This window comes from Acinonyx jubatus, chromosome B2 (assembly GCF_027475565.1).
Source record: "Acinonyx jubatus isolate Ajub_Pintada_27869175 chromosome B2, VMU_Ajub_asm_v1.0, whole genome shotgun sequence".
In the NCBI taxonomy this organism is placed as follows: domain Eukaryota; kingdom Metazoa; phylum Chordata; class Mammalia; order Carnivora; family Felidae; genus Acinonyx; species Acinonyx jubatus.
Genome location: NC_069385.1, coordinates 110,761,502 through 110,789,396, shown reverse-complemented (window position 1 = coordinate 110,789,396; position 27,895 = coordinate 110,761,502). Strand labels below are relative to the sequence as shown.

Genomic DNA, 27,895 nt, shown 5'->3' with positions numbered 1-27,895 from the left:
GGAAAAGAAAGAAAGAAAGAAAGAAAGAAAGAAAGAAAGAAAGAAAGAAAGAAAGAAAGAGAAAGAAAGAAAGAAAAAGGCTAGAATTATTTTCCTTCCTCTTCCCTACATTTCTCTCTAAAATCTTCCTTCTTCCTGTCTATCTCCATCCCAGAATTTCATCTTCCATTTTCAAGATGGCAGCTTTCCCTATATCTTGTCTAGCTGTCTGTCTGTCTGTCTGTGTATCTCCCCTGGATGATCCCCAGGAGCTACTTTCTCACCCGTCCCCTCTCCTCCCATGTCTTCAGGTCCTACTCCCCACCGCCCCCACCACCACCACCACACACACACCTTTTTCTCCGTGCTTACCTTGCCACAGACTCACCTGTCTTCACATCTTCTTTATCCATTCACCCGTCGATGGACATTTGGGCTCTTTCCATCCTTTGGCTATTGTTGATAGTGCTGCTATAAACATTGGTGTGCATGTGCTGCTTTGCAACAGCAAACCTGTATACCTAGCAGTGCAATTGTGGGGCCGTAGGGTAGTTCTATTTTTAATTTTTTGAGGAAACTCCATGCTGTTTTCCAGGGTGGCTGCACCGATTTGCATTCCCAACAGCAATGCAAAAAAGATCCTCTTTCTCCGCATCCTCACCAACATCTGTTGTTGCTGAGTAGTTAATGTTAGCCATTCTGATAGGTGTGAGGTGGTATCTCATTGTGGATTTGATTTATATTTCCCTGATGATAAGTGATGTTGAGCATTTTTTCATGTGTCGGTTGGCCATCTGGATGTTATCTTTGGAGAAGTGTCTATTTATGTCTTTTGCCCATTTCTTCACTGGATTATTTGTGTTTTGGGTGTTGAGTTTGATAAGTTCTTTATAGATTTTGGATTTATACATTATCTGATATGTCTTTTGCAAATATGTCCCATTCTGTCAGTTGCCTTTTAGTTTTGCTGATTGTTTCCTTCACTGTGCAGAAGCCTTTTCATTTCTTAGGGAGAGCTTTGTTATTCACGCTCTTCAACTGCCCATTTGAGTCTGATCACCAGAAGACATGAATAGCCTCCTCCCAGCCCTCCTGGACTGACTTTTCTGCTGCCTTTGACCCCCGCTGACCGTGCTCCACTCCTGTCCCCACCCCTGCCCCATGCTATCCCTGCTCAGTCCTGCTCTGCCCCTGGGAGGCTGCCCCTCTGGACTCCATCACCCCAGCGCCTGGTCCCCTGGGTTACTACTGCTGGGTCTAGTGGAAGGGAGCTACAGGCAGGGGTTGGCAGTTAGGAGGAGAAATAAGTTGGAGTACTTACTTTCCCCTACTCCCTCCATGTCTGCCATGGCTCACACAGTGGCTGCCTTCCTCTGGAGCCATAACTCTGATTGGTGGTCCCTCCTCCACGGCTCCCGCTCTCACTTGGCTCCAAGAACACAGTTCTCTCTCCTTGCTCTTTCAAGTTGGGGTGTTAACACTCCCTGTCTTTGGATGCATCGCCATCCCTTGGTGGCCCGCTCATCCTTGTCCACTCCTCTATGCAAACCCTGTTAAAATGATCGGCAATTGAACTCTCTTGTGCTTGCTGCCTGCTCCTGGAAGGGAACTTGCCCTACAACTACCCCCTCCCGGGCATTCCTTTCCCTCTTACCCAGGAAGTGGGAGAGCCTGGAGCCCTCTTCCCAGGGGCACATTCATTTATTCCACCTATTTTCCAAGCTCCTACCATATGCCAGGCTCCATGCTAGGTGCTAGGAAGGTGCATTGAGCACAGGAGTCACTGCCCCTTTGTTGCTAGATGCGGAAGTGATGTTGATATTGCAAATCTGTATTGGCAGGATTTTAAGACTATACCCTGGGTTCAGGGAGTGAAGGAAGACCCTCAAATGAGTCATCAGAGAGAGCTTGGGGACATTTCTGGTCATCTCAGGCAGAAAGGCACATCTGGGCCTCTGTTCTGAGTGTGAGTTGAGAAGTCAGGACACCTGTTAAGGTGGAAGTGAGGGTCCAGGCTTGGACCACAGGGATCTGCCAACTGAAGATGGGTCTTGCCATGGCCAGAAACAAAATGCCTTAAAAATAAAAGAGAATTATTAGAGAATTCCAGCCTTTCTTTAGATTTTTTTTAATGTTTATTAATTTTTGAGAGAGAGAGACACACACAGTGAGAGCCAGGGAGGGGCAGAGACAGAGGGGGAGACACAGGATCCGAAACAGGCTCCAGGCTCTGAGCTGTCAGCACACAGCCTGACATGGGGCTCGAACTCACCAACCATGAGACCATGACCCGAACCCAAGTCAGACGCTTAACCGACTGAGCCACCCAGGCGCCCCAAGAATTGCAGCCTTTCTTAAAAGAAAGAAAACAGTTCCTCCTGAGTAGGGCGGATTCCCACCCCCAGCACTGAGTGGACCCCACCTAGTGGTGCTGTGTCCTTGTAATGCCCCGGACTGAGTCAGTCCACAAGTCCTTCCCTCTACACCCGGAGCACGTTGGGCAGCCTGGGATCAACAAGGAAGTAAATCCTGAGACCGATGTGCATCTAGACCAGCCCTTCCTAACAGTATCTGACCACAAAACCCTTCTAAAAGTACTCTAAATTTTCAGACAATCCGCAGGAGCGCCAGAGTTACATTTATGCCTGGATTAGAGTAGAAAGCAATGACAGTCCTAAAGATAAATTCGTTGCTGCAAAATTTGATAATTTTCAAAACAACTTTTAAGCAGAATTTTTAAAATCACAATTAAATTTTTTTTCAACGTTTATTTATTTTGGGGACAGAGAGAGACAGAGCATGAATGGGGGAGGGGCAGAGAGAGAGGGAGACACAGAATCGGAAACAGGCCCCAGGCTCTGAGCCATCAGCCCAGAGCCCGAAGCGGGACTCGAACTCACGGACCGCGAGATCATGACCTGAGCTGAAGTCGGACGCCTAACCGACTGCGCCACCCAGGCGCCCCTAAAATCACAATTTAGAAAAATCAGGTAATTTTTAAAGACCTAGTACTGAAATCACAGCAAGATAAAACGCTTATTCAATAGGGTTGTTAAATACATCGGTGATGTCCATGATTCCTTGGTAAATACTCCTTGTGCAGTTGAAACATCGCACCCTCAAGCCACAGGCAATTTGCCCCAGGATCACCTGCCACAGTCATGTAGCACGCAGATTCAGAGGGAGCTTATTTCTATCATAATAACTATATAAAATGTGCTTAGCATTTTAAAAATCTTTTGAAAACTGTAGTCAATTAATTTTTGTATGAAAAAATATAAAAATTAACTTTTTAAAAAGGTAAAAGTTGTCCATAATTCCGCACTTAAAATACATGAGTTGGGGCACCTGGGTGGCTCAGTTGGTTAAGAGTCCGATCTTGATTTCAGCTCAGGTCATGATCTCACGGTTCGTGAGTTCAAGCCTGGCATGGGGCTCTGTGCTGACAGCATGGAGCCTGCGTGGGATTCTCTCCCTCTTCCTCTGCTCGTCTCCCCCACTTTCAGTCTCTCTCTCTCTCTCTCTCTCTCTCTCTCTCTCTCAAAACAAAAACTAAAGAATAGAAAAAAAGAAGAAAAAACAGACAAGAATGTATTGAGTGCTTACTATGTGTGGGGCATTGTTCTAAACACCTTAAATGTGTTTCGCCATTACCTGTGAGGTAGGTAATATTATTGTTCCAGGTAACCAAGATCCAGAGAAGTTAAATAACTTTCCTGAGGCCACACAGCTCATACAGGTGGAAGTTAGGTTTAGATCCGAGCAGTCTGGCTCCAGAGCCAGTCCGCCTAATCTTACTTAGTGGAATTTTCCTCCACTCTAATACCACTCCCTGGAGATAATTTCTACTGATACTTTAGTGTTTGTTCATCTAGCCTTTTTGCTATGGTCACACAGAGACACAAACACAAAGGAGTTCATGCTAGACATATTATTTTGTGGCATTTTCACTTAATCTATCTGGAATACCTCTCCATATCAACAGATGTCTACATTATATTCCTTGGTATGAATGTAGCATAACTTCTTAATCAACCTCCCGTTAATGGATATTAAAAGAGTTTCTAAGAGCCAACTTCTACAAATTGTGATAAGCGCAACTTCCTTTTCCTTACGTTAAAATGTTTGAAGAAAATATGTTCCTAGCATGGGTTATTTTCACATGACACCTATTAATGTCTCTTAAAACGCTAATGTTTTGTGGTGCATTGGGAGGTGAATCTCAACACTTCTATAGCTGCAGGAAGCTTCGGGCTGCGATCCACTCCTTCTGCGTTCCAAGTCATGTAGCAGAACCCGCCATTAGTCACCCTTCCACCCCACATCGCCAGACCCTCCCCACGAACTCAAATATCTCAGCCTGGAAGACAAGACCTAAAACAGCAGGGACCAGAGAGATTTGGAGGATCCATTCTTTCCTCCGGCTCAGGCTCGGCTTCTTGACTTCTGAGTCTTTGGCTGAGGAGACATACTCCTTCAGTGAAGACACTAATGACCAGCAGGGGGAGGGCCAGGAAACCTAGGTTGAGGAGAGATTGGCTGAGGGTTTGGAGGTGAGCCAGCCTGTAGATGCCAGCCATTGACAGCAAGGTAAGTAAGGACTCGTGAATTTCCTTGAAGGACAGAGTAAAGCTTCAGATTGTTGTGATGACTTTTTGTTGGTGTTAGCCTGGGGTTCCTTGAATGAAGCTCCTTGAAAGGACCCTCACCAAATCTAGCCTGTGGATTTGTTACATGCATGACCGCCGCAGTGGGTGGGAGAAGGGGCTTGTTTTGAGAAATCTGTAAAGATTCCAGGGAGAAAGAAGCTCAGGCAGAAGAGATAGTAGTGGTTAAGAAAAAGAAGGCCAGCCAAGTTTCTGACCTTTGGGAAGCTGTGCTGGGATTTAGAATTTACATTAAGAACTTATTTCACTGAGGCACCTGGGTGGCTCAGTTAAGCATCCCACTTCAGCTCAGGTCGTGATCTCGCACTTCGTGAGTTCGAGCCCCACGTGGGGCTCTGTGCTGACAGCTCAGAGCCTGGAGCCTGCTTCTGATTCTGTGTCTGCCCCTCCCCCCGCTCACACTCTGTCTCTCTCTCTCAAAAATAAACATCAAAAAAAATTTACAGTAGACTTACTTAGCACCAAAATTTACATATCCTGCCATGCTTACATTTTTTTCTATTGTTCTATGTTGCATAACCTCCTGATGTAATAGGAACCTGATAACAGCACTTGCCTGATGGTTTTATTGTTACAGAGAAAATGCCATTTGGGGTGCCTAAATTCATTCACAGAACTAGATTTTTGACTGTGATTATTATCATGAACTCTCAGAATTAAAAAATACGAGGTATGTATCTATATATCTATGTCTATATCTGTATCTATATCTATATCTAAATCTATACGTATATCTGTTCCTATATTTCTGTATCTACATATGAAGCATTACAGACATATTTGAAGTCCCCAACCAATATACTGGGTAGAAATGTTTTCAGTTGAGATTTGAATTTATTTGATTGCTCATGAAGTTAACCATTACTTATGTTTTTCATTTTCTTGGGTGTGATTTTCTTCTCACCTATAATTTGTCCACTAAAAATGGTGTGTCCTTTTACTAATTTATAAATCCTGGCTGCTAATCTTTTATCAGTTATATGCATTGCAAATTCCATTTCCCTGTCGGCGGCTTCTCCTCCCACTTTATTTCTGGTGTCTTCTTTTTGTACTCGAGTTTTTCATTTTAATATAGTCAAACACCACATTTCCCCTTTATGGTTTGCGCTTTTGATGTCTTGCTCAAGAAATATTCCTGTACCCTGAAGTCATGAAAACACTTACATTTTTGTCTAAACATTTTATTGCTCAGCTATTGACATGGAGATTTGTAACCCACCTGGAATTCATTCTTGTGTAAGACATAGATGGGAATCTAATTTTCTATTTTCCCCATATGGATAGATGGTTGCTCCCGGACCATGGCATATTCCTCTCCTCTGCCCCTGTTTCATATGCCTGCTCTGGCAGAAAATCAGGTTCCCACTTCTCACCCCCCAATTCTGTTGCCCTGGTCGATTTTCTAGTCTAGGATCACACTGTGGTTGTGAGAACATCACACTAAGTCTTGGTTTCCGGTCAGGTAAGACCATCTCCTTTTCCATTTGTTCTTCAACTTTGTCTTGGTTCTTCAGTTTGATTATTTATTGTTTATTGGTAACAAACTATCCCAAACCTTAGTGGCTTGAAACACTGACCAAAACAGAAAACAGACAAGTCGATGAACAAAACATTGACATACTGTGGGGCATGCATAAAGAGCACAGTGGGGGGCAAGGTGAAGGGAGGGTCCAACTGGCAGTGGGTGGCAGGCCCTCCGAGGATGGTGCCTAAAGCCGCTGGTGTCCCCAGGGTCGAAGAGCATCTCTCTCCTGTGGGGCCTGAGCCTTGGGTGGCAGAAGGGGTGGTCCCCTCCCTGGGGCACTGTGGGCAGGAGGGACCCAGGCCTTTTTATCTGGGGACACTGGTTAATCAAGAATCCCTCTCCTCAAACTCCCCAGCTACAGCAGCCACAGCCCTACCATCCCCTCTTGGCTCCTGGAGTTCTATCAGAAAAGGTCACGATTCCCATCCTCTCCTAGCACCGTTAGCATTCTTCAGCTCTTGTCATGATTGCTTGGTGTTACTATTTTGTCATACGTCTACCCACTGTGCATGTGCGTGCATGCGTACATGCAATGGGAACAGGGACCCAAAAGCACTGTGGCTAAAATTTCAGGTCTAGGATCCACCATTTATTAGCTATAAGACTTTGGGAAATTACTGAACTGTCTGCGTCTCAATTTCCCCATCTTTAAAATGAAGGGAAAGCATTTACCTTATGAGGTTGTTTAAGCCATTAAGGTATGTAGAGGAATGTGGCTATAAGAAACACTCCATAATTGTTGGCTTACTAGACTTAATCACCGCCCCTGAGCAGTGGCTGGAGGTCAGCAGGCCCCTATAAATACTGTGTAATGCCTATAACTCCAGGGGTTCTAGTCTGAGTAAATCCTTTGGCTTTGGACAGTGGCGGGAGGAACCTAACCCCTGGGATGGCTCGTGGTGTTATAGCCAGGAAACCCGAGTCGAGAAGACCATGGTGAAGATGGGCTCCCCCAGTAGGTATGTAGACTAAAATATAGACCAAGAGGCACTGTCAGGAGCCTAGCACAACAGAGGACCAGAGGTCTAATGAGGCCGTAGGTCAGTGCTGATGGCCTTCTCAGAGCAAGGCCGGGTAGGGTGAGAGGTCAGGATACAGCAGGTGCCCAGCCTCTGGTAGTCAAGTATGGAGCACTGGAAGGGCAGGGAAGAGACCTGAGGAGCCAAGGTGATGCTCAGAACATCCTGTTCTCCACCTCTTTCAACTCGGGGTTGTTCCCAGATGTCCCCAACAGCCACAGACTCGGGACAGAACCACATCCTCAACACTGAGAACCTGGGATGTCACAAGTGACAAGGAATTACTTTGCCTTCCTCCCTGAAGAAGACCTCATCATCACACCCCAGCCTGCCAGACCTCAGACCACCCACCCTTTTCCTCTCCAACCCCTCTCCCTTCCTGGCCCTGAAGCAGCCACACTCTCAGGTCCCATCCTGGAGGCAAAGCTGATGTCTCACTGTGACTGATGGCAAACAAGTTCCTGTCTGACAAAACCATTCACACTGACCAATAAGCGGTGAATCCCCTGTCCTCCAAGAGATTGGGACAGACACTGTATGACTCACTGGAATTTTGCAGAAGGGATCTGGGCTCCCACTGGCAGTTGGATTTGATGATCTTTAAATGTCACCCTTGAGAAGTAATGAATCGGCAATTCAAGAAATCTTTCCCATGACATGGTAGGACAGCACCCTTTGCCCCCATGGCTTAGAATTCCCACAATCCAGAGTCACTCCTTGGAGGTGCAGAATCAAAGAGGGTCCATGTCTCCGTAAGAGCCCTGTGGAAGTGTACTTGGGCAAAGCAGGAGGTGGCCCTCAGCCTGCTCTGTTGGAGATGAAGCTAGCAAGGTAGTTGATGGTTTCCATGGAAGGGGAGGGAGCCCAGGTCAGTTCCCTACAGTGGCTTCGGGGGCCACTATAAGGAAAGAAGCTCTCATGCCTCCCACCCCTGCCCAGCAAGGCCAAGTGTTAGGAGGGACTCTTGAGTGGAGGACACTGCCCACATACTGGCAGGGTCATTTGTGAGAATCAAAATCAGGAGGTCAGGAAGGAGCTCTGGTGGAGGAAAAGAACTTTCCAGCCTGGCTTAGCAGCCCTGAGAGGTAGTTGGGGGTGGAGGGGGGGGTTTCATGAGGAGAGTCACCAAAGAGGAACTTGCACAGTGTGTCAGGGTTTCACAGCCCCTGGTCAGGAAGGAAGTGAGGGTCACAGAGTGGGGCGAACATTGGGTCACTCAGAGGCACTGGGATCCAGACCCTATCTAATTGGACTTTGCTCTAATAGCCCTCCTCCTAGACCCTGGGGAGGGGAGCAGGCAGGTGTCTAGAAACCCCTTCTATGGGCCCCAGAGCCTGCCCAGCACAGCCTTTAGACTCAAAGCTTCTCTCCTCTGGAGTGACAAGGACTTTCTTCCCCTCCCCCTTCCTCACCTCCTTTGTAGGAAGGGATGACCTTTTGCTGGTTTGGGACCATCTTTGTCCCACCAAAGTCCCCGTATCACTGGTAGGGCAACCCCATGCCTCACAGGTACTTATTAAGTGCTCACTGCCCAGTGAAGTCTGCCTTCAGCTCCTGAGTTTCCCCCTCCAGGGCAGTCAAGTTGGAGGGCTGGGGTCTGCTTCCAGAGATGCTGGCATATTCCACAGTCAGAAGGGGGTCAGGCGTGGGCCTCAGGTTGGGGTGGGTGTTGACATAGATGGAGTCCTCAAGGTCAAAGTTGTTCAGGTGGGTAAGTGAAGCATAGCAAATGGCCCCAGAGTCCTCGTCAGAGCCCATCTGTTGATTGGAGCCCTGGGAATCAAAGAAGATAGATGTTCATTGTACAGATCATAGCTGGGAATGGTCAGTGGCCCCCAGGCTGCCCAGAGCTGGGTGGAGAACAGAGACAGGGATAAGGCGTGGGACAGAGTATGGACCTTGCAGAGCCTCTGGGAATAGCTGAAGCCAGCAGAGTTGCCATCACTGACGATGTTTAAGAATAGGCTAAGGAAGGCTACGTTGGGTATGATCCATGGACCGGCATTGCCTGGCAGCTTGTTAAAATCTCAGGTTCCACCCAAGATCTATTAAATCAGTCTCTGGGGGAGGGGCCCAAGAAATTCTGTTTGAACACGTTTGCCAGGTGACTTTTATGCACACTCAAGTTTGAGTAGTGCTGAGCTAGAACAGCACTTGGTAGGGGTGCCATTTGTAGAGTTGATTCCAGCATTACAGAGGGTTGAACCAGATGGCTTTAGATCCTCCCAATCCTGCGATTCTGTGGTTTTAAGAGTCTCAGATCTTTAGACAAGACACGCCTACCCAAGGGCAACAGCTCGGCCCTCAGCTCCCGAAGAGAGAGCACTTAGGGAGCCATGCTTGTGCCGTGAGGCCCTCTTCCCCCTAGCCGACTGGACTGATGGAAGCCACGCCATAGGCTGGCTCTGGACCCATGGGATGGACCCCCATTAATAGCTGTCTCTTGTGGGGGTGAAGGTCAAAAGCTGAAGCAGTCAACTTCTCTCTCTTGAAGAGGTTTGAATTGGGAAATATGGGGCAATGGGTACGTGCAGATGAGGCAACATGAGGAGTCACACGTGATTCCAGGCCCAGACTGAACAGAAACTACAAGTAAACACAAACTGGGGAGCTAAAAAAGACAGTAACACTGACAACAAAGATACCAGGAAACCTGAGATCGCCTCTGCCCTGACGAGGAGTCTTCCCGGTGTTCAGTGGTCTTTTCCCTCTGGACTGAAATGTTGTCATAGACGTGGAGTTTGTCCTCACCTGTGAAGAAAAGAGTCCAGTTTGGGGCAGGGACCGCTCCCTAGGCTCCAGTCTCCTGCGAAGGCAGAGGTGATGGAGGCCCCCTCTGGGCAGAGGGGACCCTGGCAGGGGAGGGGCTGGGGCCCCGGCCCGGAAATCCCACCCTGCCCAGGACGTTGCAGGGAGGTCACAGTAGGGTCGCAGGCCCTGGCCAGTGCAGAGGAGTGTCCAGGGAGCAGAGGTTAGTGATAAGGAGCAAATCAAGCTGGTGGCCTGTGGCTCATTTGCATAAAACTGGTAAGCTTAATCAACTCAAGTCACTGAAAGTTCCAAACTGAAACATCAATTTAAGTATAATCTATTTGCTGGGGAAGTTATCTATAACGTCTTTCAAATTTTTGGGCCAGGAGCCACAATGAGAAACATTTTATCTTATTCCGGCACATACGAATACACACACTCACACTCCTACGCATACATGCGCCCCCCCCACCCCTAAAAGTCCAATGAAAAAATATTGTCCTTCCAGAGTGTACAAACCACTGTGACATTTTACCTTTCTTTTTTGTTTTATGGAAATAGTATTGTGACCCACTAAATTGGCTTTGCACAGTTTGAAAAATACGGATAGAAAATTTTACAATCCGGGGCACCTGGGTGGCTCAGCCGGTTAAGCGTCCGACTTCAGCCCAGGTCATGATCTCACAGTCTGTGAGTTCGAGCCCCACGTCGGGCTCTGTGCTGACAGCTTGGAACCTGGAACCTGCTTCGGATTCTGTGTTTCCCTCTCTCTCTGCCCCTGCCCCCCTCTGTCTCTCTCTCTGTCAAAAATAAAACAAACATAAGAAAACTTTTTTTTAATTTTACAATCCATTACTACGTTAGGATTTTGATAGCTTGAAAAATTAAAATCAATACGGCCCAGCATAACCCTGACTTGCTTCCACATTTCAATCTTGTCAACAGACACAACACTGGATTATATGGTTAATAAATACACAGCACATACATGCTAAACAAACCAAACAACAAAAACTAAGGCAGGAATCATTGAAAGGCACTAATCTGATAAGCCTTGCACAAAGGTTAATGCTAAAAACTTACAACTCAGAAGATTAAAAAGTCCTTCTTGTGCTTTTAGGAAGACAAAATTTAAAAACAACTGTGGCAACCAGGGGCGCCTTGGTGTCTCAGTCAGTTAAGCATCCGACTTCGGCTCAGGTCATATCTCCCGGCTCGCGGATTCGAGCCCTGAATCAGGCTCTGTGCTGGCAGCTCAGAGCCTGGATCCTGCTTCGGATTCTGTGTCTCCCTCTCTCTCTGCCCCTCCCCCTTCTCTGTCTCTCAAAAATAAATAAAACATTAAGAAAATTAAGAAAACATAAATAAAAACAATAGTGACAATTAAAAACCAATACCGTTGACCAGAAAGGTTTTTAGATAAATTTGCTTAAAAATCTTTCACGATAGGTGGCTCAGTCAGTTAAACATTCAACCCTTGACTTTGGCTCAAGTCTTAATCTCACAGTTTGTGGGACAGAGCCCTGTGTCAGGCTGCACACTGTCAGTGCAGAGTCTCTCTGTCTCCCTCTCTCTCTCTGCCCCTTCCCCTGCTTGCACTTTCCCTCTCTCAACAGAAATAAAGCTTTTTTAAAAAATAAAAAAAAGTAAATCCTTACCTATAAAAAGATGGCAAATTATACGATCCCAAAATGATAGCAGAATGCCCAATTTTAGGCAAGTTAGGCTTAGAGGAAGCTGACCTTGAGCCTCTGAAGAGAATGATCCTGCCTGCTGTTCTGCAAAGCAAGAGCACCCAGGGGATCCTGGCCACCTTGTCTTGCGGGCCTCAATTTCCTTGGTGGTAGAATGGGCACAATAAGCCTGGTCCTCACGGCTCGCGGGCACGAGGACATCATGGCCACGCCCTCAGTGGTCTGCTCTGAGCCAGCTCTGGGCTTTACCTTTCCCGGCACTTCCTCGGGCTTTCTTGAAGTACAGGATCATGAGGACCATGAGCACCAGCAGCAGCAGGACGGCCACCGTCGAGGTGGGAATGATGAGACGCCAATTGCTTTCGGAGCTTGGGAATAAGGAACAGCCAGCAGGGTGAGGAAAGTGGGAGCCAACCTTCTGCGGGGAAGCCATCCCTCTCCCCACGTGTGTGGTGGTCATGACAGCCCCTCCCGCTGAGCTGGCCAGGAGGCAGCCCCATGGTCAAGGACTCTGCCCCGTAAGCCATGCACATCTAGCCACGTCTGGGCTATGTTTCCTCCTCTGTGAAAGGGGAATGGCACCAATGCCTGCTGTCTTTGCTCCCTTTCCCTTTTCTGGCTGCTATCCCCTGACTTGCCCCCGGGCCCCTGTTGCAGGGTCTGCACTCACCCCTCCAACCTGCTCCCCTAAACTATTCTTGGTCCCGGCTCTGTCACCTCAGCCTGCCTGTGAGAGGCGCTCAGCTCTCAGAGAACACTGGTTTCCTGTGACCCACAGTTCTGCCACATGATAAACACATCTGGATAGGGCCTGTCTTAAGTCGAAAGCAGAACACAAAGACAGGCTTTGTCACACCACAGCAGGCTCCCCAGGGTGGCAAGCGTTGAAGCCCTAAGCCCCGGAGGCAGCCACTTTAGGGACACCTCTCAGCTCCATGACCAGCTCCACCTGGTTTCTGGACATACTGCCTTGAAGCAAGGAACCATGGTTGTGAGAGCCCCGGGTTCCCATCGCAGTGATGGTGGGTGGAGAGACGGCAGGGAGGATGGAGTCTGGAATAAGAGCGGCTATCAGGTCAGTCCCGGGGGGTCGGGGCCTAGAACCCATCAGGCAGGGGTAGAGAAGAAATCAGGCCGGGGGTTGTAGTAATGACAGAGTGCCCCCTTCCCCCGGACGCCTGTGGCTGGAAGAGGGGAGAGGCCAAGGAAGAAGCTCTGGGCACATGCCTGGCGCTGGGCCAGACACAATCCCACTTAATCCTCACGGCAACTCCGTAAGACGGTGGTTCTGCCCCGAGGCAAACTTGGCAGTGTCCGGAGACATTTTGGTTTGGTTGCCACACCTGGGTGGTCTCAGGGAGGTTTGTGCTGTTGCTGTCCCATGGGCAGAGGCCAGGGACGCTGCCGCCCGGGACACCCCTCGCAACAAATGTCAGCCTTGCCCAAGGTAAGCAACCCTGCTGTAAGGTGAGAATGTCCACTGGCCCCATTTTGCAGATGACAAAACTGAGGCTCCAAGAGGCCTGAAGCAAGTGACCTGAAGCATTCTGCCCCCCTGAGAGCCAGGCGTCTATGGGCATGCGGTAGCTGGAGGCATTTCACACAGTCGGCCATGGGGGGGGAGGAAGTGGAGGACAGAGAGGACCGGGAGGCAGGTGACAGTACCTGTCGGTGACAGGGCTGGCGGCGGAGGTCCAGGCTGTGGTGCTCCTGGTGCTCGTGGTGGTGGGCGTGGTTGTAGCTGAAAGACACGACCACGAGAGGAGCACTCCCATGTGTTTGCTCCGCATTGCAGGCTCCCCACTTCTAGCCCGTGGCCCTGGGGAGGATGGGCCCACACAGGGCTCTGGGCCAAGTGGGGGTGTTACTCTGAGTGATGTGGATGTAGAAAGCTGTGGAAGCCCAGGAAGAAACTCTGGTGAAAGCAGAACCCATGTCTCTTGGGTTTTCCTCACAGTGAAGTGCCACCATGCAAGTGGCTTTAGATTAGGACCACACTATCACTTGGCTATATTCCACAGTCTTTTCTGTGTTCTTTGAACATATCATGTACTCTCCACCCATAATGCTTCCCTCCCACCTGCCCCCACTTTTGTCTGGGGGTCCTGCTCCTTCAGTAAGGCCCAGGCGGTATCACCTCCTCTGGGGAGTCCTCCAGGAGAATCCATACCACTGCTTTCTCCACCATCCTGGTCTCTCCCTTCCACTGGGCCGCCACCCAACATGCTTCCATTATGCCGCCCACCACCCACCCTCCTAACCCTTTACCTATGTATCTGCCTTCCTGGGGTGGGAGGGCGCTGTGGGCTCCTCCAGCACAGGAGTGGGTCTCAAGGTTTCTGATTCCCCTTCTAGAGTACAGCCCCTGCCCTACATGGGGGAGGGCGGTGAGCCACGGCTTAGGCGGTGACTGGCCAAGCAGCTGACCTGCGTCCTCTGGGTGCCCAGCTCACGGAATGGCTGAGCAGGCTTGGAAGGAGGGCAGGGGTCTGGGAAGATGCCATTCAGGCTCTGGCCATCACAGAGAAACTCAGTGGGGGTGGGGGGGAGGGCGGGCAGGCTTTGCCACTCGGAGGTTGTTTTTTTTTTTTTTAATTTTTTTTAACGTTTATTCATTTTTGAGAGACAGAGAGAGACAGATCATGAGCGGGGAAGGGGCAGAGAGAGAGGGAGACACAGAATTGAAGCAGGCTCCAGGCTCCGAGCCGACAGCACAGAGCCCCACGTGGGGCTCGAACCCACAAACCATGAGATCATGACCTGAGCCGAAGTCGGACACTCAACCGACTGAGCCACCCAGGTGCCCCAACCACTCGGAGGTTTTCAAGAAATACACCTGGGGCCTCAGATGGGGAGCACCGCCAAGCTCCCCACCTGAGGCTTATGGTCTCTCGACTATAAGGGGCAGGGCCAGGGTGAGGACCCATGTCTTCTGACCCCTCGGCCGCTGCACCTCCCAACCTCACCCTCGAAGCCCCACGTCTGCCTCACTGACTGGCTGCCTCCTGCCTGTCCGCCATTTGTTAACCCAACTGGCTTCCTGGGACTCAAGCACAACCCTTTGAGAGAAGGTTAGGGGTTAGGGTCAGGGGTGGGGATGCCCAGGAGTGGCCCAGTCACCAGCCAGTCTCGTCAAACTTGAGGGAGCCTTACAGTCATTAGAAATCAACGGACGAGTCTTGTTGGTAGCAACAAAACTGTTCAGAGACACATGTGATGGGAAAGGAAGAACCAAGTGAGCCAGCAGGTCTGAGTTCTGCTGGTTCTGCCTTTAATTCACGGTGACCTTGGGCAAAGGGCACTGGTTTTTGGCTGTGAGAGCCAAGAAGAAAATGCTTTTAGAGTCTTCTCTAGCTCTAACACCTGTGGTTTAGGAAGGCTGAGGACCACACGAGGAAGGGCAAGAACTCACCCCGAGATACCACCAGACGGAATTTTCTGAGAACAGAGATCTCTGAGGATTTGTAGAATCCACATGAATAAAATCCAGAGTCTTTCACCCTGAGCTCAGTCATGGTGACGATGAAGTAGCCTAAACTGGAATAATCCTGAATAGAGTTTCGAGGATCCCTGGACACTCTCGGGAGCCTGGTGTTGGAGGCTAACACGATACAAGTATCTGCTGAAATGTCCCTGCACCAGACTCTCATCATGTTTGAACCTGTCCAGGGCGGGTACATGCACTTCACGGAGACCGTCTCCCCTTCCAGTTTGTGCAGCAACGGTGACTTCTGTTCCCAGGAGCCTGAAAAGAAACTCGGGTCGGGGAGCAGTTCATCTGCCACTGCAGGGCCAGGAGATAGGTGCCTTCCTCTGCAGAAAGGGCCCCAGAGGCAGCCTCAGGCCACAGCCCCACCCCGCCCCTGTCCCCTTCTGGCCTGCCTCACCCGGCCACCTCCCCCTCCTCTTGCCCTGTTCCCTCCCTTGGTCCTCATCACCTGATGATGCCAGGAGCATCAGAAGGACAGATAGCAGCAGGTGTGTGCCCCCCCCGGCCATGGGCCCTCTTCTTGAGCCGGGGTGGGAGAGGGAAGTCCCGAGGACAGGGAGCTTCTGGCTGGGGGACAGGGGTGGGGATTCAGCACAGCCACCCTCGCTGGTCCGGGGGAAGAAGCGTGCTCCAACGGGGCAGTAGGAGGCCTGGGAGGAGGGGACCTTCCCGCTGCAGGTGCTACACGTGAGCCCCGAAAGGCGACAACCCCGAGACTGGACTGAGGCTCCAGGAGACTCTGCGGCTACTGCTGTGGCTCTCTTGTGCTCAGCCTCTTCCTCCTTGTCACACTGGGGTTGGGATGTAGAAAGCTGTGGAAGCCCAGGAAGAAACTCTGGTGAAAGCAGAACCTATTTCTCCTTTCTTTCTCCCCTCTAGCTGACCACTTCCTCCCAGCCCTCAGCTACCTCCTCCCCACCCGGTAAAGCAGTGGCTGACGGGGAGTGACCCAGTTAGGGGACCTTTGGAGGTGCCCAGTGGTCTGAGCCTTCTTGTCCAGGCCTGCCTGGGAGCTGGGGGGGTTGTGTGGGGACTGGAGGGGCAGAGGAGAAGAGAGAGGGAGAGTCATTTCCAGGAAGAGGTGCAGGGAATCAGGGAATATTCTGGCAAGGGTGGGAAAGAATGAAGCGGGGGAGCATAACTGGCAGGGGGGGAAGAGGATCGGGGAGGCTGGAGGGGAGTCTCCCCACCCCAGTCACCCCATGTCCCCAGCTCCCAGCCTGCCATCATCACTCCCCAAGCATTTGTCCAAAGACCACAGTAATCAAGCACGTTTTTAAGAATAATTGTCATTAGAAGAGCCACGGAATAACAATCACCACAGGCTGTGTATAGTTAATAGACAACGAAGAAAGGAGGACACCTTGTAAAAATGCAGTGTGGCAGGTCGGGTTTGTGGGGGCACAGATTCTGAGGTGGAGGTTAGCACGGGAGGCCTAACATGCCCGGGGACCAAGCAGGGAAGAGAAGGACAGGTCAACAGGAAGCTCAGGCCTGCAAAGATCTGAAGACAGGATGCTCTCCAGGGTGGCAAGGAGATGCCGGGGCTTTGGAGCCTGCGACAGCCGGTCAGGGGTGACGGGCCACCCTGGGAGGGGGACTGCCCTTGGTGAGGCCTCTCTCTGCAGCTGAGGCAGCCCCCTGGGGGGAGGGGCGGGCAGAGGAGGCCTTCCGCTCTCCCTATTCCCAGCCCTGGGGTAACAAGTCCATCAGCCTGAAGGAGGACGGTACACCGACTCAGTTTCATGCAGACTGAGAAACCTTTTGCAGCCACCTGGGAGGACCGTGAACTTGAGGCTTGCTTGCTGGACTTCCAGTGGGAGCGCGTGTGTCCCACGGTGACAGATGTGTCTTCTATGTTCCGCAGAGCAGACATCCCCCCGAGCTGGGTTTTCTTTACGTGTCCCGGCCCTTGGTCACGACAGGAAGCCCTCCACGGGCGTGTCCTGTCATCACAGTCGATTGCTCAGGAAGCTTTGTTGCCTTAGCCACTAACAACAGCAGCAGCAGCCTGTGTGATACCCACCCCCACCCCCACCCCCATGCACCCCCTGCCTAGGATCTCCTGAGGATCTGGATCCTCCTGCAGCTCCAGGGGAAAAAGGGTAAGGACAAGGAGAAAAATGAAAGGCTGGGGCTTTCAGGAAAATGTCCCAGAGCACTGGAGGTCCAAAGAGGCCACCCAGGCCCCAACAGGGCTGGAGACCCGGGGCGGGGGCTCTGTATTCCTTTCCCAGTACCCTGTATCCTTCCTGGGGAGTTCACGTGGGAGCAGGCTCCAAGGGTGGGCACCTGGTACAGGCTCACCCAATTCCGGGAGCCCCTCATCCTCAGCAAACAGGGATGGGGGGGGTCCCCTAACAGCTACCCTGACATCAGCGCACAGCCGAAGGCCTCTGCCTAGGTCCAGCACCCACCGCCTGAGGCCTGCCCGTGTGTCCCTCTGCCCTCCCTAGCCCCTTTCAATTTAGGGCACAACAGAGAAATAGGGCCCAGAGGGCTTTAGTGTGGACAAAGCATACGCTAGAGCTGGAGAAGAGCTTGGGGACGAGCAATCAGGAGGCATTTACTCGGTGGTAAGAGGTTCCTGTCACTCTACTTGATCCTTGAAAGCAGTCTTGGGAGGTAGAGTTAGTGTCCTCTTTCACAACAGAGGACAATGAGGTCTGATAGGGTTAGTTACTTGCACAGGGTCACACAGTGACAGGGGGCATCCCCCAGTCCCCGTCCTGAGCCCTCTGCGGCTCTCCCACAGGCGGGGCTGTAAGTGTGCTGTTGCAGGATCTTGAATGGAGTGGGGCTCTGGGGGAGCTGTGTTCCCCAGGGAAATGAACCCCCTCCTAGTTGCACACCAAGGTCGTGGGCACACCCTCCTGATAGAGAGGACCGAGATCACTCTGAGTGCGCGCGTGTGTGTATGACCTGACACCGGGCTTGTGGGTTCCTCAATCTGAGTCCCTCCTCTAGTGCCCCCTTCTGGACGCAGAAAAGAGATGCCTCTTCCCTGCAGTCCTCCAGGATTACCTTCTGTCCCTTCTGTCCCTTCCTGTCTCCCCACCTCCATTCTGGGGTGGCCCCCCAGCCACCCATCAAGGCCCTGGCCATGTCACTCTCCTGACAATGACATCTGCTGTCCCTCCTGGGAGGGCCCTGCTCCAGGGGGAGAGTGGAAATGCCACATTGATCCCTAGGTGCTTATTCCAGTTGCTCCAGACTAGTAGGGCCCCTGCTCCAGGGGAGGAATCCAGCCCATACTCTCCAGCCTTCACGGCAGGCGAGGCCAAGTCTGAGCAGAGGCCAGTGAAGCAGAGGCCAGACTCCCTGCCCTCCTCCAGCCCCAGGCGTTCCTCCAGGCTGTGCTCAGCTCCAGGCTGTCCTTGCTGGGTCCCACGTGGCTCCTCTCTTCCCAGGGGACAATGAGTCCTTGGGGGCGGGTGGGCGATCCACCCTTTTCTGAGCCATGGCCTCCCCTGCGGTGGACTTTGGAGGGCCCTCCGCCTTCTGTGAGAGCTCAGGCCTGCAGCTGGGAACCGAGGGGAAGAGCCCTGAGTACAGCCCCCGTCCGGGGACAGGCTGGTCCTGCAGCCAAGGGGCTCTGGGCGGCCTGGTCACAACTAGAGGGCCTGCCAATGGGTGACAGGCCACAGTGGGTTGGTGGCCTCTGCTGGCTGGCTCCCAGGACTTCAGGGACAGGCACTGCAGTCAAGGCAGGGCATATCCAGAGGCCCATCAGAGGGCGCGGGGCCCCAAGGGTGGGGGGCTTAGGCCGCTCTGGGGTCCCCTGCTGCCAAACCCCTGTGGATCTCCAACTCTTGGTCACTGTTCCTTCTTCTCCTCCAGGGCGGGGCCCCTAAGACACCAGCTGCCTCTGAGACTCTCTCCTCCCCAAGCACGTGGGGAAGCTTGAGGGGAGCAGAAGGCGGCTGAGGGCACAGGGTTCGGGATGGGGAGAGAGCAGCGGCCCACCCGTCTGCTCCCCTCTGCTGCATACAAGGGGCTCCTGAGCTCTCTACAAGGCTTCTCTGCCACCCAGCGGGGGCCTGGGACTCAGGATCCCCTCGGTGGCTTGCCCTGCGGTTTTCGTCCTGGTGCCCTCCATTCTGAGCGTTCTCAGGTTCTTGGCAGCCCAAGGGGTCTGAGCGGGCCAAGAGCAGCCTCTGGTTCTGCGGGGGGGAAGGGGGGGGCCTGAGTCCAGCATCGGTCTGGCTCCAGTTCACACAGGTCCCCATCTTAATCCTCCCCTGGCCTCCTAGGGCCCCTCCAGGAACAGCTTTCCTACTCCATAGTTAAGTGGCCTCGGACCAAGTAGGCTTCCACGGAGGCTCCGGGCTTCCAAGTGGGTCCCTCCAGGCTCTAGCAGGATTGTCGCACACCCTGTAGCCTGGGAGGACAAGGACAGAGATGAAGGGCAGGGCTCCGGTGCTCCCCTCCCCCCACCCTCCTGGGCCAGTCCATCCCTCCTTCTGGCTCTGCCCTCCACTTTCTGCTGGGTCGGCCCCGGGAGGGTCATGCGGCACCTTTCCTGTTCACCCACCCTCCTCCCTCCCCTGGGTGCCAAGCAGTCCTTCTGGCCAACAAAGGTGAGGACACACCGCCTGGGAATGGAGTGCAGGCCGGCGCTTTGGAAAGCGTGTCAAGCCCCATTGCTCTGCCCTCAGGAGGCTGGGAGGGTGGGCTGTACTCACTCCCCATGTGTCTCTTCTTCCAGAACCCATAGACCACGATCAACATCACAGGCACTGGGAGGAAGGTCAGCACCCCCAGGAGCACAATGGGATATGAATCCTGGTGCCTGAGGGGACAGGACGGAGCGGGGAGGAGGTGAGCACCCGGCTCCCTCCTCCCAGACCCATGTCTTCCTGCGTGCGGCAGGAGAGGAGCCAGACCTGGAGAAATCCTCACAGGCCTTGGCCGGGGTGATGGCCTCCCTTCCTTGGGAACCCAGCTGTGGCAGGAGGAAGTGAGGAGCTTGGGGGTCAGGGGGAGAGTCCCAGGTGGAGGGGAGCATCTCCTCCACTGTTTCCTCAAACCTGCTCACTGCTGAGGACGAGGACTCTTAAGGGACCCCCATTTGTGACAGAGGAGATTGAGAGTCTTGCTGTCCTCACAGTGGGAGCCTCTCGTGGCGGCCCTTCCTTCTGCTGTCCTCTGCAGCTGATGCGGGAGGCGCACAGCCTGTAACCCCTTGCCTGTAGCACTCCGTGTGCACCAGCCCTGGGCACCTCCATTCAAATATTTTTTGGCCTGAGGACTTTCTTTTGTTACTGGAGCCCTCTCTCCCACCCAGGACAGGCAGCCCTCTACCAATGGCCAGTGGGAGTAGGTGTATTAATACCACAGCTCTCTTGCCCTTCAGGTGGGCGTCTGACGCAGGGCCCCAGAGCCCACCCCATGGGCTGAGCTCCGCTGCCCACAGTGGTGGTGGCTTGATTAGGTTCTCTACGGGCTCCCTGTCTCATTTCCCTGCGCTCTTTCCAGCATTCCTGGTCCCAGAGGTGGCTTCCGGGGGAACCCAATTTAAAGCATCCCCCATTTCCCACTTCCTACTCCCGAGGCGCATCCTTGTCCTGCCCCTACCTTCTCCTCTTCATCCACAGACTCTTAGGCTGACCCCTCCTCAGCCCTCACTTCCCACTGCCAGCCCGTATGGATGGCACCACTCCTTCCCAGCTTCTGGCGTCCTACCCACCCGCCATTCAACAGCAGGCCAGACGGGCCTCCTGAAAGGGAAGGTCGGCTCTAAGTGGAGGCCCCAAGAACAGCTGCCATATCCGGTCAAACGTCATTCAGCCCCACGACCCCCGGGTACCTGTCAGGGGATAATTTGTTGATGAGAGACCCACTGGTATGGCACGTTCCCGTGGTGGGTGATCTGGCACGCGGGGGCCCAGCCCTGGTAGACACAGACAGTAGGCCAGCAGAGGAAGCTCCGGCATCGCTGGGGGGCACAGTCACGGTCTGGGACCCCATGGTCCTCCCGGGCCCCATGGTAGAGGAGCCAGCGCTGGTGAAGCTGTAGCCTGTCATGGAGGTCAGTCTGATGGACCCTGAGGCAGCGGAGGGCACGAGTCTGGTCATGGTGAAGAGACCAGGTGTGAGCACTGTCACACTGGTGGTGAAAGGGGCATCGGGGCCTGAGGTGGGGGCTGGGCCCTTGGTGACGACAATTCCACTCTGGAGGATACTGGCCAGCTGTGGAAGAGGAGTGCTTCTCTTGATGGCGGAGGCTAAGGGGCCAGAAGGGAGGAACGTTAGATCAGGAGGGGGTCTCGCTGATGGGAGCGGATCCCCGTCTCCCCTCCTGGGTCTTGTACCCAGGGCTCTGCTCTGCTGAGTGACCAGCTGTTGGTCAGGGAGAAGGAAGAGACTTTCTGTTTCTTTAGCCTGCCCTGTCGGGCCACCTGGGCCCAGAGGACACTCTCCTCCCCGCCCCCATCCCTCCAGTCACTTCCAACCCTCCTCATTCCTGTGGGCCAAAGAGACTTCTTCACTATGATGTTGAACAGGGACTTTTCCAGGTGCTCCATAGTTGGCAAGTAGGGCCCAGGGACTGAAGACAGGGAAGCAACTGGGCATCAGTTGGGCGTCAGATTCTTGATTTTGGCTCAGGTCATGATCTCAAAGATTCGTGAGTTCAAGCCCCGTGTTGGGCTCTGCGCTGGCAAAGTGGAACCTACTTGGAATTCTCTCTCCCTCTCTCTCTCTCTCTGCCCCTCCCCCACTGGCACAGTCTCTGTCTCTCTCAAAATAAGCAAACAAACTTAAAAAACAAAACACAGGGAAGCACTAAAGGCCCAAATTCCACAGAACACCTCAAGCAGCAGAGTCAGATGCCCTTCTCAGGGGCTTACGAAGAGACACCTGTCACCCTCACCCATCACCTCAGCCTTTTACATCCCATTATTGAGAAGGTTGGCGTTTGGGTGGTGGAAGAGGAGGGGGTTGCAGGAGGCTCCAGGTCCCATCTGGGGCAATGTGGAAACTATATCCGCAGAGAACAAGCAAACTGGAGAGAAACATTGGGGAGAGAGAGGGCTGCCATGGGCTGCCTGCCACATGACATGACTGTGTATCACACGGACACATTTCAAAGGGCCAAATGGCCACCATGGAAGGTGCCCATCTTTCTGGGCAAGGGACCCCCGAACAAGCAACATTGGTGAGAGTGGGGATAGGGGAAGAGGCTGACCTGGAGCCAGATCTCCACCATCAGCCTCCACAGCAGTGGGGACACCCCCAAAGACCCTCCAGAGAACTCACGCGTAGGTGCCTTGGGAGGGCCAGCATCTGGACACCCACCTCACAGAGGATCCCAAAGGGTTGGGTACAAAAGAGTGACATCCGACACAGAGAGAGAACTCCTACAGTGGGCAGTGAAGACACACTACCACTCCCCTGCCTCCGCCCCTGCCTCGGTGCACCAGGGGGTTGGCAGGGGATGGCAGGGAGAGCAGACTGCCAAGAACCCCACCTTCCCTACCTGCCGAGATGAAGGAGAGGGAGTTAGGCAGCAGGCTACCCCCTTCCCCACTCCAGGTGGCTTGGTCTTCAGGAAGGAGTGGAGGGGCATATATTGCTAGAAGATTAGAGTTTTTAAACGGGCTGTGGATTTTTCTGTTTTCCTGATAACCGAAAAGGTCTGCAAAGTCAGAATCTCCCCAAACGGCCTTTAAGAGGTGGAATGTGAGATCTGACAAGGGGAGGGGGTGCGCAAAGAGAAAAGCGAAACCGTTCCGTGTTTGTATCCCTGCAAAGGCAGAACTGGAGAGGGGGGATCGAGATTTGGCTCCACATCTCAGAGACAGTAATTGCCCCGGCTCAGTCCCACAGAAAAGGGAGATACAGAGGGATCAGGAGAATGCAGAAGGGCGGATAACAAATTTCATCATCACTGGCTGCTTTTTTTTCAGATTTTCTTGCTGGTTCCTCGCCGTTTCCTATCGTATAAATTTGGTGGGGGGGACCTCGGGGCTTGGCCCGAACTCTCCTTTTCGACACTCAAGGGAGAGCTTTTACATTCCCTTGATTTTTTTTTTATTATTTTTTTTAATGTTTATTCATTTTTGAGAGACAGACAGAGACAGGGCATGAGTGGGGAAGGGGCAGAGAGAGAGGGAGACACAGAATCCAAAGCAGGCTCCAGGCTCCGACCTGTCAGCACAGAGCCCACTGTCAGCACAGAGCCTGACGTGGGGCTCGAACTCATGAACTGCAAAATCATGACCTGAGCCGAAGTTGGACGCTCAACCGACTGAGCCACCCGGGGGGCCCCTACATTCCCTTGATTTTTTTTACAGCTTCATTGTGACACCAGTCACATCCCACATACTGCGCCCATTTACAGCACCAAATTCAATGGTCTTTAGTATATTCAGAGTCCCGCAACCACCACCACAGCCAGTGTTAGAATATTTGCATCATCTCCTCACCCTTTAGCTGTGACTCCTCTACCTCCTCCTTTTGTCCGCCCCACCCCCCCGCCCTAAACAACCATCAATCTGCTTTCTGTCTGTATAGATTTCTCGAATCCCCTAGACTTTAAACTGTCTTCACGGAGATACTTCCGAGTATATCCCCAGCTCTGACCTCTCACCTGAGCTCCAGGCTGCACATCTGCTGCCCACTTGGGGCTCCATGAGGCACCTCAAACTTAACAGGACAAAATACAGCTCTTGGTATTTCTCCTCCAAACCAGCTCCTCTCCAGATTCGCCCTACTCAATAAATGGTACCGTCATGCACCTCGCTGATGGAACAGAAAGCCTTAGGGTCACTCCTGATTCGTCCCTTTTGCTCACCTCCCACACGAGCAGATCCCGTCTTGCCTCCGGAGTGTACAGGGCGGGGGGCAGGAGGTCTGAACATCATAGATTTGAGCCCCTCCACTTCTCCCCGCCTCCAGGGCCCACGTCCTACTCTAAGACACTGTCATTCTCAGCCAGAACACCCAACAGGGGTCTCTGTGCCCATCTCTTACCCTCTTCCACAATCCATCCTCCACAAAACAGCCATTAGGCTCTTAAAGACAAGCCACAACACACCCCTCTAAATTCTCCAATAGCTTCCTATTCTACTTGGAATAAAACTCAAACTCCACATCAGAGACTTTAGAGCTGCTGTTTGACTCTCCAGCCTCATCTCCTGCCACTCTGCCCCACACTCAATATGGACCAGCCACACAGGCCTGCCTTATACAGGCCCAGCTCCTTGTCACCTCAGGGCCTTTGCACATGCACCTAGAATACCCTCTGAAGGACCCATATTTCAACAGGGCTAAAAAGCTCTCATCACGCTGGGCTCTGCTTGATGTCATCTGCTCAGGAGAGTCCTCTCTGGTCTCCAGCACCTCAACGGCTCCCTCCACCACTGAATTACTGAATAAAACACGGACCTGCTTTATTTTCTTAAGAACGTTTATGGTTACCTACAATTATTTGTCTGATGATGTGTGACTGCCTGTCGTCTCTCCTAGGGCAGGGCTGTGTCTGCTTTTGCTCACCCCTCTATCCTCAGAGCCTAGAACAGTCCCTGGCACATAGCTAGGGACGCAGTGAATATATATTTAACAGAAGATGGAATAAAAACAAAGCACACAGAGCCCTAAGTATGAACCCTGTCTCTGCCACCTGCTAGCTCTGTGACCTTGGACAAGGTGAGATCCACAGAGGGCTTTTTAGATCTCATTTTCTTCATCGGTAAAATGGGGCCAATAACGCCCATGAAGATGTCAGTAAAAATTGCGAAAACCCTGCGGCACCCCAGGCCCACGGATGAATTATTATTCTTACTATATCTGTTGCGAATGGAGACTGGGGCAGGGAGGACACCCTCTACCCTCCCGTGCCCTGGCGGGCTGGCTCACCTGGAGACACCTCCAGAAGGAAGCCCGTCAGAGGGTACAGGGTCCCCGAGCTGTTGCGCATGCACCAGTACCGGCCCGAGTCCTGGCGCCTGAGGGCCGCCATGGTGATCTTGACTACCTTGGCCTTCGCGTCATCCTGCAGCAGGTAGCGTGGCCCCTGCGTCCAGACCCTGGTGAATCCAGGCTCGCACTTCTTCCTCCTGATTTTGCACCATACCTTGCCCTCCACGTGGTTTTTACGGCTCTTGTAGGAGCACTGCACAGACAGAGTCTCCCCTTCAAGGTGCTGCACTTTAGTGTACACGTTCTCGGCAGGGACACCTGGGGAGACACTACTGGTGAGCGAGGTCTGGCCAGAGGCGGGGAAGGAGGCCTCTTAAAGGTCGAGGTGAAGGGAGAGGAGGTGGATATTGCCTGGAACTCACAGTTGTGGGGAGAGACACAGTCCTACGCTGAAAGAGCTCCCCCAGTCAGATAGGGGAGATGCACGGGTATGGCCAACAGCTAGCTCCCAGTCTGAGAGGGGAGACACAAGCCACTCCCTCACGGAGCTTCCAGTCAATTGGAGTAGACATTATCCCTGCCCTCTGGGAGTTCCCAAACTGAGGAGGAAGACAATAGTCGTGGGCCCCTGGGGAGTCCTAGAATGGTGCAAAAGATATAGGACTAGCCCTCAGGGAAGTCCCAGTCTGATGGTGGAGACACAGGCAAAGCCCTCAGGGACCCCCAGACTAATGGAAGAAACTCAGCCCTTACACTCAGGGAGCTCCAACTGACACAGCCCCTTTCTTCATGGTATTTTCTAGCCCAATGGGAAGGTAACAACCCCATTTGCAGGGTCTTGTGGGAAAGACCCACGTCTTTGAGACAGAGGCACTGACACAGGTGCACAGCGAGACGGATGCACAGACGCAAACAGAAGTCACTAAGTTATAAAATTCCAGAACACAAGCAACTCAGGTAGATAAGAAAGTCCTGCATTTGAAAAAATTCAGAGTAAAAATGATTCACCAAGAAGTTCGTTTTAGTTATCTTCTAAATAGCAAGTTGTCTTAGTTCCTTTCACGTGGTATTTCATTTTAAAACGTTCTAGTTGCATAAAATCCATAGATTACAAATCCCCAGACATGCATCTCAATTCTCAGTGGGGTGCAAACCAAAGAATTCACTGTTCGTCTACAGCATGTTACTGTCTCGGCCTAGAAACAAGATGTGGTCCGTGCATTTCACAATCCACAGCCTGGCAGGAAGAGAGTGGAACTAGAAGTGGGGGTGGGCAATCAGGGGACAGGGAGAGAGAGAAAGCTGTGGTGCGCTCCCTCCACCCCTCTGCCCAAGGTAAGCTCAGTACTTACTCCCTTCACACCCCCAGAGCCTTCTGCACACATACACACGTTTCTCCCCAGCAGGACAGAGTAGAGAGCACACATTTTAGAGTCTAAAAATATATGGGTGGGCGCTTGGGCGGCTCAGTAGGTTAAGCGTCCGCCTCTAGATTTCGGCTCAGGTCATGATCTCAGGGTTCATGGGATCGAACCCCTTGTGGGGCTCTGTGCTGACGGCGTGGAGCCTGCTTGGGATCCTCTCTCTCCCTCTCTCTCTGCCCCTTCCTTCTCTCTCTCTCTCTTAAAATAAAATAATAATAATAAAATATAAGAATAAAAAAATATGGGTTAAAACCCTGGTTCTACCATTGATAGTGCCTGGCACGTAGCCAGTGCACCACGTGCTTCCGTTTCTAAAATGCAGATCTCTCCAGACTTCTCCAGTAGAGCCCAGAGCTGTGATAGCCAAGGACCCGGCACAGGATTTGAGACATCGGTTTCCAACCCAGCTACAGGAGAGCTGAGGCTCAGGGTAAGGTAACACCCTCTCTAAGCATCACTTTGCCCTGCACAAAGTGAAAGGAATGACCAAACTAAATTATTTGGGGAGAGGGAGGTTTGGGGGACCCCAAGATTGCTCCGCACAGGAGCAGAAGGAGGAGGCTCCCTAGGGGAGGTGCATGGGTGGGGTGCCCTTGGAAAGGGTCTCCAGGGTGCTGGAGCCCATTTGAGCCCACCTTCCACCCCTCCCACAGGCAGTCACCAGAACTGAACAGGAAATGGTAACTTGGTTGCCATGGCAATAAGGGAGGCAGGAATGGGTGAGGCCCCCTCAAGGAGCATTTTGTGGGGTGGGTGAGGCCTTCAGAAATCGCTTCCGCTCAGGACAGGGGGATGGGGACGGGAGTAGTGGCACAAACAACTGAGGGAGTTAAAGCACACACACGTGGTGCAATGATTCTTGTAAGAACCAAACAGCCCTTTCCCAACAGGGGAGGGAGGCTTTCTGTGTGAGGAAACTGAGTGTCCACGGTCAGAGGTCCTGAGCAGGCCTGGCAGATGAAGGGGCCCAACCAGAGAGGGTCTGGAGCTTTATCTTAGTTTGTGAAGCCTGTGGTAGCTTTGCCTGGGGCCAAATACAGGGATGCAACCTTCTCACTGTTCTCTGGTCAGGAGCCTCTAGGCCAGCCCCATCCTTCTCCTCCTCCAACCCCACAAAGCATGAAAGCCGGGAGGGTCTAGGAAAAGGCCACTCTCTCCCCGCCCCACCCCCCCCTCATCCCCAAGCCAGCTCTCCTGCCCTCTGGTTCTCTCACCTGAGACAGGGCCCTGGAGCCACAGTAGCAGCAGCAGCAGCAGCAGGAATGTGGGAGCCATGGCTCCATCCAGTTGGGGACAGTCACAGGCCAATAGGGGGCCAGGGACACCCCCAGCTCCAGGGTTAGGGCCCCAGGCCGCTGCAGGGCGTGCCACTTAGGTCTGCCAGGGAAGGACCTGGCGTTCTGAAAGCGCAGTTGCCCATTTAGGGAAGTGAGGAAGTTGTAGGACCCACTGTGATCCGCAGATCGTGGGGCCCCGCAGAGT

The 27,895-nt window shown here is 52.6% G+C and overlaps 2 protein-coding genes across 4 annotated transcripts; both read right to left on the bottom strand.

The window, feature by feature from the left end:
• Nucleotides 1-5,670: 5,670 nt before the first annotated feature.
• On the bottom strand, nucleotides 5,671-17,149 carry LOC106985432 (uncharacterized). The gene is made up of 7 exons (XM_015083618.3): nucleotides 16,900-17,149; nucleotides 15,574-15,937; nucleotides 15,048-15,380; nucleotides 13,301-13,376; nucleotides 11,885-12,003; nucleotides 9,844-9,941; nucleotides 5,671-8,963 (listed from the first exon to the last, which is right to left on the bottom strand). Exons 1-7 carry the CDS (start codon nucleotides 16,999-17,001, stop codon nucleotides 8,715-8,717), a joined length of 1,341 nt encoding a protein of 446 aa, XP_014939104.2. The 5' UTR covers nucleotides 17,002-17,149; the 3' UTR covers nucleotides 5,671-8,714.
• Nucleotides 16,395-27,893, bottom strand: TREML2 (triggering receptor expressed on myeloid cells like 2). 3 transcript variants are annotated; one of them, XM_027057794.2, is made up of 5 exons: nucleotides 27,628-27,885; nucleotides 24,987-25,307; nucleotides 20,935-21,352; nucleotides 19,811-19,917; nucleotides 16,395-19,506 (listed from the first exon to the last, which is right to left on the bottom strand). In XM_027057794.2, the coding sequence occupies exons 1-5, from the start codon at nucleotides 27,686-27,688 to the stop codon at nucleotides 19,412-19,414; spliced, it is 1,002 nt and encodes a 333-aa protein (XP_026913595.1). In that variant the 5' UTR covers nucleotides 27,689-27,885; the 3' UTR covers nucleotides 16,395-19,411. The 3 variants fall into 3 exon arrangements, with proteins under 3 accessions (XP_026913595.1, XP_026913596.1, XP_053078811.1); XM_027057795.2 differs by lacking the exon at nucleotides 19,811-19,917 and having other exon boundaries at nucleotides 27,628-27,887; XM_053222836.1 differs by lacking the exon at nucleotides 16,395-19,506 and having other exon boundaries at nucleotides 19,530-19,917; nucleotides 27,628-27,893.
• Nucleotides 27,894-27,895: the final 2 nt, after the last annotated feature.